This window comes from Castor canadensis, chromosome 8, assembly GCF_047511655.1.
Source record: "Castor canadensis chromosome 8, mCasCan1.hap1v2, whole genome shotgun sequence".
Classification (NCBI taxonomy): Eukaryota; Metazoa; Chordata; class Mammalia; order Rodentia; family Castoridae; genus Castor; species Castor canadensis.
Window position 1 is genome coordinate 25,084,252 of NC_133393.1, and position 10,013 is coordinate 25,094,264.

General features: G+C 44.8%; 1 protein-coding gene across 1 annotated transcript; it reads left to right on the plus strand.

Annotated features, from left to right (window-relative positions):
- The first annotated feature begins 1,818 nt into the window (after positions 1–1,818).
- Positions 1,819–6,059, plus strand: C8H6orf15 (chromosome 8 C6orf15 homolog). Its single transcript, XM_074082603.1, has 3 exons — positions 1,819–4,452; positions 4,598–4,712; positions 4,932–6,059. The coding sequence occupies exons 2-3, from the start codon at positions 4,628–4,630 to the stop codon at positions 5,885–5,887; spliced, it is 1,041 nt and encodes a 346-aa protein (XP_073938704.1). The 5' UTR covers positions 1,819–4,452; positions 4,598–4,627; the 3' UTR covers positions 5,888–6,059.
- The last annotated feature ends 3,954 nt before the right edge of the window (positions 6,060–10,013 follow it).

A 10,013-nucleotide genomic window follows, 5' to 3' on the forward strand; every position in this document is an offset into this window, starting at 1 on the left:
GTAGTTAGTCAGCAGGGGCTGGAGATGAGGATGAGCTTTAAAATCAGCTAATAACTAATGAATTTCCTCAGTCTGTCAGGGAAACCTATGTGGGAACTTTCTAGAAGAATTGAAGAGAACAAAGGCATTTAAACAGTTTTTTTGTTGTTGTTTTGGTGTTACTAGGGTTTGAATTCAGGGCCTCACACTTGCTAAGTAGGCATTCTACCACTTGAGCCACTTTCCAGCCCTTTTTGTGTTAGGTATTTCTTTTCTTTTTCCTCCCTTCCTTCCTTCCTTCCTTCCTTCCCTCCCTCCCTCCTTCCTTCCTTTCTTTCCCTCTTCTTCTTCTTTTTTTTTTTTTTTGGTTTGATTGCTTTTCTTTTTCTTTTTTTAGTTATTGCTGTGCTGGGCATACATTGTGATGTTTACCAAAGTTCTTACAATATATCATAGTTGAATTAACCCCCTCCATTATTCTCCTTTACCCCCCCCCCGCCATATTCCTGGAATACTTTCAACAGGTCTTATTTTTCCATTTACATACATGTGTACACAATATTTGCCCCATATTCACCCTCCTACATCCTTGTGATGGGTATTTTCAAGATTTTCATGAACTATTTCATCTGGCTGGCTTCAAACCTTGATCCTTGTGATCTCTGCCTCCTGAATAGCTAGGATTCTAGGTGTGAGCCACTGGCGCCCAGCTTAAACAGATTTTATTATAAAAATTTCAAGCATAGTTGTATCAGTCCATTTTCTATTGTTTTACCAAACCCCCAAGGCTGGATAATGTGTAAGTACAGAGGTCTATTTATCTTACAGTTTTGAGGTTGGCACTGCTTGGCTCTGGTGAGCGCTCCTTTGGCTATATCACAACATGGCAGATGGCGTCATGGAAGAATTATATGTGAGAGGGAGAGATCACATGGCCAGACAGGATGCCAGAGGGGTTCATAGGACAGATTCACTCTTTTTATAACAACTCATTCTCATGGGCACTAACCACTCGAAGACACCAGCATTAATTACCCCAATGACCTAATTACCTCCCACCTACTTTTTTTTTTAGTTGACAGAAATTTATTAAAATTGGCTTAATCTTCTGTCCCAGAGCATTTATCCAGATGCCTTTCAAAGGTTAAGCTGCATGCTTCCTGCTGCCGTACAAGCACTTGTAGTTTTCAGGATAACAATGAAAACCTGCATTTCTCCAACTATAAATTCTATGTTGTTCAAGCTGGACTTGAACTCATGATCCTCCTGCCTTTGCATCCCAAGCAGATAGGATTAACTGCAGGTGCATTCTACCACAAACAAGTTCAATCTTGAATTCTTATAAGCCTTTGCTTAAATCTTGGACTGTACATGTTGTCAGGCTGACTCTTCATACTTTTATTTAAAAACAGAACACACTTCTTTTTATTTTTTTGGCAGCACTGAGATGAATTCAGGGCCTCATACTTGCTAGGTAGGTGCTCTTACTGCTTAAGCCACTCCATTAGCCCTTTTAAAAAAATTTTTATTTTATTCATATGTGTATACAAAGTTTGGGTCATTTCTCCCCCCTTCCCTCCACACCCTCTTTACCCCCCCCTTACCCCTCGCTACCAGGCAGAAACTATTTTGCCCTTATTTCTAATTTTGTTGTAGAGAGTATAAGCAATAATAGGAAGGAACAAGGGGTTTTGCTGGTTGAGATAAGGATAGCTATACAGGGCATTGACTCACATTGATTTCCTGTGCGTGGGTGTTACCTTCTAGGTTAATTCTTTTTGATCTAACCTTTTCTCTAGTTCCTGGTCCCCTTTTCCTATTGGCCTCAGTTGCTTTAAGGTATCTGCTTTAGTTTCTCTGCATTGAGGGCAACAAATGCTAGCTAAGTATTTAGGTGTCTTACCTATCCTCACCCCTCCCTTGAGTGTTCTCGCTTTATCATGTGATCAAAGTCCAATCCCCTTGTTATGTTTGCCCTTGATCTAATGTCTGCATATGAGGGAAAACATATGATTTTTGGTCTTTTGGGCCAGGCTAACCTCACTCAGAATGATGTTCTCCAATTCCATCCATTTACCTGCAAATGATAACATTTCGTTCTTCTTCATGGCTGCATAAAATTCCATTGTGTATAAATACCACATTTTCTTAATCCATTCATCAGTAGTGGGACATCTTGGCTATTTCCATAACTTGGCTATTGTGAATAGTGCTGCAATAAACATGGGTGTGCAGGTGCCTCTGGAGTAACCTGTGTCACATTCTTTTGGGTATATCCCCAAGAGTGGTATTGCTGGATCAAATGGTAGATCAATGTCTAGCTTTTTCAGTAGCCTCCAAATTTTTTTCCAGAGTGGTTGTACTAGTTTACATTCCCACAAGCAGTGTAAGAGGGTTCCTTTTTCCTCGAATCAAATTTTCCTCGAATCCTTACAAACACCTGTTGTTAGTGGTGTTGCTAATGATGGCTATTCTAACAGGGGTGAGGTGGAATCTTAGTGTGGTTTTAATTTGCATTTCCTTTATTGCTAGAGATGGTGAGCATTTTTTCATGTGTTTTTTGCCCATTTGAATTTCTTCTTTTGAGAAAGTTCTGTTTAGTTCACTTGAACTCATGATTTCAAGTGAAACATTTCTTTATTGGTTCATTAATTTTGGGAGAATTTAGTTTTTTGAGTTCCCTGTATATTCTGGTTATCAATCCTTTGTCTGATGTGTAGCTGGCAAATATTTTCTCCCACCCTGTGGGTGGTCTCTTCAGTTTAGAGACCATTTCTTTTGTTGAGCAGAAGCTTTTTAGTTTTATGAGGTCCCATTTATCTATGCTATCTCTTAGTTGCTGTGCTGCAGGGGTTCCACTGAGAAAGTGCTTGCCTATACCTGTTAATTCCAGAGTATTTCCTACTCTTTCCTGTACCATCTTTAGAGTTTGGGGTCTGATATTAAGGTCCTTGATCCATTTTGAGTTAATACTGGTGTAGGGTGATATACATGGATCTAATTTCAGTTTTTTGCAGACTGCTAACCAGTTTTCCCAGCAGTTTTTGTTGAAGAGGCTGTCTTTTCTCCATCATATATTTTTAGCACCTTTCTCAAAGACAAGTTGGTTATAGTTGTGTGGCTTCATATCCAGGTCCTCTATTATGTTCCACTGGTCTTCATGTCTGTTTTTGTGCCAGTACAATGCTGTTTTTATTGTTATTGCCATTAGCCCTTTTTTATGATGAGTTTTTTAGAGATAAGGTCTTGTGAACTATTTGCCTAGGGCTGGCTTTGAACCAGAAGCCTCCTGATCTCTGCCTCTTGAGTACCTAGAATTACAGGCATGAGCCACTGGCACCCTGCACAAAACCCACTTTATAAAGGTCCTACCACTTCTCAATATTCCCACATTGAGGACCAAACTTCAGCACATGAACCTGTGGTAGACACCCTCAAACCAAGTACAAATGCAAATCATAGCAATATTTTAAAGTAGACAAATAATTAATGAGTTCCTATGTTCCCATCACCCCGCTGCAATAATGATCAAGTCATGGCCACTTGATAATAGCATTTAAATATCCTCCACTACTGTTCCTTGGAACCAGCCCCTCCCCTCAGTATTTCTTATGTTCTATGGATACATATGACCACCTGTGGTAAGCAGACTTGTGCCCCCACCCCAACACCATAAAAGATGTCACCATCTTAATCCCTAGAATTTATGAATATGTTAATAAATGGCAAAGAAAAATAAGGTTGCAGTTGGCAGTTGGAATTAAGGTTGTTACTCATCTGACCTTAAAGAAAGGGGATTATCCTAGATTAGTTGGGTGGGTCCAAAATAATCACAGCACCTTAAAATGTGGACATGGGAAGCTGAAGAGGAAGTCAGATGATATAATATATGAAGAACCTGCTGCTTTGGGCTTTGAAGATGGAGGAAGGGAAGCATGAACCAAGAAACACAGGTGGCCCCTGGAAGCTGGAAAATGAGAGGAAGCAGATTCTCCCCTAGAGCCTCCATAAAGGAATACAGCCCTGCTGACATCTCAGTTTTAACCAGGAACATCCATTTTGGAGTTTTGATCCCCCAAACTCATAGCATTAACAGGAAATTAACACAGCATGATCTTGTAAGGATAGGAATGAGGCCTATTTCCCTAGATAGGGTTTTATGTAGGGGCACCTCCTCAGATGGGGCCACTTCTGTATCTCAGAACCTCCTGCAGGTTAGGGCCAAGGTGAAGGAGATGTGGTGATGCCTGAGGGAGGGGTGCTGGGAGAGAATGATCTGGATCCTAAAGACAGGCATGAGAACCAAGTATTTCTATTGCTGAGAGAGGCAATGAAGACACTGAGAGCCAACAGTGAAGGTCCTTGTGGTCTTGGTATACAAACCAGGAAAAATCAAGGCTGGCAATCAGAGGTGAGCTGTGGACCAGGACACCTGGGTCAAGTAAGGGCAGAGAGCTCAAGAAAAAGAGCCAGGTAAGGAAACACCCAGCTTCCCCTGGGACATTCAAGTGGCACCTGTTGCCACAGACCAAATCAAGAATGAGGGTGGGACATGGAGTTCTATTGTCCCCACAACCACTGGCCCAGCCTGTTTCTGCTGCCCCCGCCCCACTAACAGGATAAAGCAGCTGTCCTGGGGCTGAGGGAGATGCTGGAGCTGAGCAGGATGCAGGGCTGTGTGGCAGGAAGCTGGGTTCCTCTGGGCCTGCTCCTGGTCTGTCTGCATCTCCCAGGTATGAGGCTGGAAAGGAGGACACTGGGTCCCATCACTCCCCAGGAGCTGGAATTAAGGGAAGGGGTAAAGGCAGGAGAGCACACATGGAGCAATGGTACATTTGAGACCCCTAGGGAAGTGAGATAGGTGTTGGGAAAGTGAAGGAACTTGTAGGGAAGGGAGGAGTTGGTGCCAAATATCTGAGTTCATCGGCCACTTTATCTTCCCTTTCTCTCAGGTCTCTTTACACGGAGCATCGGTTCAGTGGAGGAGAAAACTTCCCCAAATGTGGGGACCAACTTGCCTTTGCTGGGACAACTTTCCTTCACTGGTCCTGCCAACTCTGGACAACCTCAGGCCAAGCCAGACCCTGGGTCTAATGATGTGATGGGGGTTCTTCCGCCAGATGGCCCCCTACCTGCAAAAGGTTCTGGGATGCAGAGGTGGTCTCCATCCTGGGGGATGCCCCCTGCAGAGTCCTGGCCCTCTGACAATCCTTGGCAAATGATGGCTGCTATAGCTGAGGACTATCTGGCGGAAGCGCTGCCTGAAGCCCTGTCTTACCTTTCCAGTTCTGGCGCCATCCCTCTGGGTAGTGGTCCTTTGTCTGCAGCATCCTCTGCACATCCAGAGCAGTCCTTATCTGAGGCATCACGCCGCCAAGACTCAGAGCCTAGACGACTGCCCCATTCCAATCTGCTGGGAGCCCAGGGAGAAGTCATTGCCCAGCGGCCCTTCTGGTCTCTCATCCACAGACTTCTTCCTGGTCTCCCATGGGGGTCCCTGAATCCCAGTGTGTCCTGGGGAGGTGGCAGTCCTGGGACTGGGTGGGGAACAAGGCCCATGCCACACCCTTTGGGAATCTGGGGTATCAATAATCAATTCCCAGGTACCAGTTGGGGGAACATTAATAGGTACCCAGGAGGCAGCTGGGGGAATATTAATCGCTACCCAGGAGGCAGCTGGGGGAATATTAATCGCTACCCAGGAGGCAGCTGGGGGAACAATGGTCGCTACCCAGGAGGCAGCTGGGGGAACAATGGTCGCTATCCAGGTACTACCTGGGGAAATAGTGGCCTGCAGCCAGGTGTCAATAATCAATTTCCTCCTGGAGTTCTCCATCCTCCTACCTCTTCTTGGAACATCCCGCCTGGCTTCCCTAATCCTCGAAACCCTGGGTCACAGTGGAGTTAGAGCTCAGCAAAGGGAAACCCAAGGTTGGAAGTCAGAGAACAGAGTGCTGCTCCTGCCCCTCATCGTGTGAGCTGAATTGGGTTCAATCGGTGCATTTTGCAGAACTCTCCTGTCTTCGCTGCCTCCTCATTGTCCCATGCTCATCTCCAATAAAGCATGAGTTGTTCTTGAATTTGCTTATTTTCAGTGTCTTTATTTCTGGGCAGAAACTGAAGTGTGTTTGGTCCCTTCCCACTTTCTAGCCACCCTCAACATCTCTCTAGTGTTCTCTGAAGACCCTCTCTTTCTGTCCCCATCTTTGTGAAAGATCAAAGCCCAATTTTGAGGGTGAAGCCATATGGTCTCACCATGCTCAGGTGGGAAAGCTGGTCCTGGAATTTGAAAAAAGGTTGAGGGGTGGCAGGAAGAGTTGAGAGGGCACCTGTGGCAACAGGGAGGGAGGAGGAGGTCTGGGAAGCAGGCACCAGAGCCAGGTGGGAAAATACCCTTCCATTCATAGTGACCCGGAGAGCCAGAGAAGGTCCCATTGTCTCTGGTTATATTTTATTCCCCAGAAAGCCAAGTTTCTTGGAAGTAGAGGATGCTCTGATCTCCTCCCTTACACGCATCATTAAGTGCTTTATGCCGCAGAGAGCCACAGACTTTGAACATTTGCTGAATAAACAGCAGCCCTTGATAAAGGAAAAGAAAAGGGAGAAGGGAAAGGGAGAGGAAAAACCTCAGAGCCAATAATCTCACCTGCAACTGCATCTGATGCTTTTATTCCCACAGGATGACACAGGATCTTCCTTTGGTGGCACTGTTGTCTTTCCCATCTCCTTTAGGTTTTCCCATGAGCTTGCCATCTGCATATAGAAGTTGGAATGAGGGCAGTGGAGGGCCAGTCTACAAAAGTGCAGACAGAATTGAGCAGGCGTGCAGTAGAAGTCAACATTGGGTTTTGTGATTCTTTCCCCTCAGTGGCCAGGTGTACATACCCTCTGTACAGCCTCAGGTCACCCCAGGTGCGGGAGGAGGTAGGAGGAAGATAAACACCAGAGCCTGAGAGATGGGGAGTCACCTCCCTGAGTGGGACATGGGATTTCTCCGAGAAAGTTCTCCTGTCCCGGAATCTGCATTGTGAATTCCTTCTGGGACACTTCCCCATCAGTCTATCACCTCACCAACCACACCTTCCTCCTTACTGCCTCAACCTCTTCACCCAAGTCTTTTCACTTCTTGGACTTTTTTGGTTTTTCCTAGTCCTAGAATGGAGGCAGGGGCTGTTTTCATGTCCTGCTTCTTCCACAGGCCCAATGTCATTCTCTCAGGCTTAGGAGCTCATTTCTCTCTGTCCCTCTTTCTGGTTGCCCCCCTTGTTATGTTCACTCTTGTGTGTACTTTTAAATTCTGTGCCAATAATCTCCTATTTTATTCCCCAGACTCATTAGTGTAAGCACCACTGACCTAGTCCTTTCCCCCAAATGTAGTAGTGTAAACACCATTGAGGGCAAGCACTTTGTCTATCAGTTCCCTGTTGACTGCCAGCACCAAAACATTGTCTGGACCAGGGCACACACTCAGCAAACACTGAACCAGTGGGTGAATCCTCTCCCCACTCCAAGTGCTGTAGTTTGGATCTGGAATATCCTCCAAAGGCCTATGAGTTAAAGGTTGGTCCCAAGCATAACCTATTGGGAGGTAGTAGAAACTTTAAGGAGGGGGTTATAGTGGGAAGTCTTCAGGTTATTTTGGATGTGCTGGTGAATGGAATTATGGGACCCCAGCCTCTTCTTTCTCTTTGCTCTCTGGTATGCCATAAGATGAGTGGTTTGCTGCATACATACTTCTGTCATCATGTGCTACCTCACCACAGGCCCCAAAACAACAGGGTCAATTGAGCATGGTCTGGAACCTTCAAAACTGTGATCCCAAATAAACCTTTTGTCCTTATATGACGATTAATGTCACTAATGTATTAAGTCAACACAGTTTTCTCTCTTCTTCCTCTCTATTCCAGCTGCACACAGAGTCTAATCTGAAATCCTGCTGTGGCCTTCCCAGAGTCTCACTGACTTTGCTGTACAAATCTCACCAAGTCCTTCTCAGCTCATCCAGTGCTCTGCACAGTTCATCTTTGAGACTCATTTCTATCTGTGACAAAGGTATTTTAAGATTCGTTTTACCCATGGAGTAATGAGACTTGGATATGAAGCAACTCACACAAGGCTGAGTGACAGAAGCAGTGACTCTAACCTAATTTTTCTTTTTATGTGTCCAGGGAGTATTGATGTACAATATGCAATTAACAGCAATACCAAGTAACTTTTATTACATGTGTCAAATCCTGGACAAGGTGTTTTCACACATACCCAACGAAGCCTCTCAATAACTTCACCAGGGAGGCACTGTAGGGCACCTATACAGGGGAGATACTGAAGCCCAGAGAGGGCAGGGAGCTGGGGTTTCCATACAGGCAACACTGAGCCAAGGGCTGAAGTTCATTTGGCTGATGGCTCACAGAAGCTGGGCCTGCAACAATGGAGGGTCCTGGGGAGCTATCACATCAGATTTTTCTTTCTTTCTTTTTTTTTTTTTTAGTACTGGGATTTGAACTCAGGGGCCTAATGCTTGCAAGGCAGGTACTCTACCACTTGAGCCACTCCACCAGCCCAGAACGGTCTTTGATTTAAGGTTAATTGCTGCTTAAAGTAGGATGGGGTATCAGTAATCTGTGATATAATAAAGTCCTAATGTTTGCAATGGGGACTGCTGCTAGGTACTGATTCTTACCTTTTTATTGGTGAAAGTGGTGGCTGAACTGGCAGGAGTCATTTATCTTATCTGAGGAGGGAACATACGACAGTAGAAAGAGTGCTTGTCTAGAAATTGGAAGACTGGGGTTCTTCTGCCACACAGTCTTCCCTACCATGCCAGTTTAGGGAAGTCATTTACCCCTGTAAACCTTAGTTTTCTCATCTGTAAAATGGAATGAAAGAGCCAGGCTCTGGTGGCTCATGTCTGTAATCCTAGCTACTTGGGAGGCTGGAATTGAGAGGATTGAGGTTTGAGACCAGCCTGGTCAAATAGTTTTGGAGACCCCCATCTCCAAAATAACCACAGCAAAATGGAGGTGTGCTAAAGTGGCTGAGTGCCTAGTTTACAAGTGTGAAGCCCTGAGTTCAAACTCTAGGCCCATCAAAAGGACACTGAAGACATGGGTGGCCAAACTTCACAGAGAGGTGAAAATGAGATTCTTTGGCCCCCACAGTGTAATCACCACCTGAGTCCTTCCTCCAACAAGTCCAGGTGTACTTATCATTTGTATCACCTGAAGGCTAGCTGTTTGGTTTTGTCTCTCTAGATCAGACACCTGCATCTGTTTCTCTTATTATTCTGCTATGAAGATGCACTCTGTCTGCTTCTGTCTCCTTCTGCATTCAACTTTTTCTGTCAAGAAACTGGTGAAAACACTTCAGAGACACTCACCTTTGCTAACCCACATTCCCACTTGGGGAGAGCAAGCATGTGCACACAGGAGCCCTAGGATTATCTGTCAGACTCTAGAGAGTGTTATCCTGGTCATGGAGACCATCTAGTCTAGCAGTTAGGGTAGTAGGAGTATAACAAGAGCTTCATGTCCCATTTAAAAAAAAAAAGTGTACTATGTCAGGGGTGAAGGCATGGCTCAAGTGGTAGAACACGTGCATACCTTATCTTCTTTATTGATTGTTTTGGTGTTACTGGGATTTGAACTCAGGGCCTCATACTTAATAGGCAGACACTCTACCAGGAGCCAGGATTCCAGCTTAAGGATCTGTTTAGCAAGTGTGAGGACCTTAGTTCAAACCCCACTACCACACACACACACACACACACACACACACACACACAAAGTGTACAATTCAAGGGATTTTAGTAAACTAATGGAATTGAGAACCATCACTGTAATCAATTTTAGAGCATTTTCATCAACCCCAAAAGAAAGTCCATACTCATTGGCACTCATTCCCTATTTCCTCCCAACCCTCCCCTGCCAAACAAGCCTATGCAAACAATAGCCTACTTTCTGTCTCTATAAATTTGTCTAGTCTGGACATTTCATGTAAGTAGAAACCTCTATTGCACTTTTGTTAGCATGATGTTT

Excerpts from the sequence above, each read along its gene's own strand:
- C8H6orf15 (XM_074082603.1), top strand. The coding sequence starts at position 4,628 with ATGCTGGAGCTGAGCAGGATGCAGGGCTGTGTGGCAGGAAGCTGGGTT. Across the intron at positions 4,713-4,931 it reads GGTCTGTCTGCATCTCCCAG|GTCTCTTTACACGGAGCATC; the intron begins GTATGAGGCTGG and ends CCTTTCTCTCAG.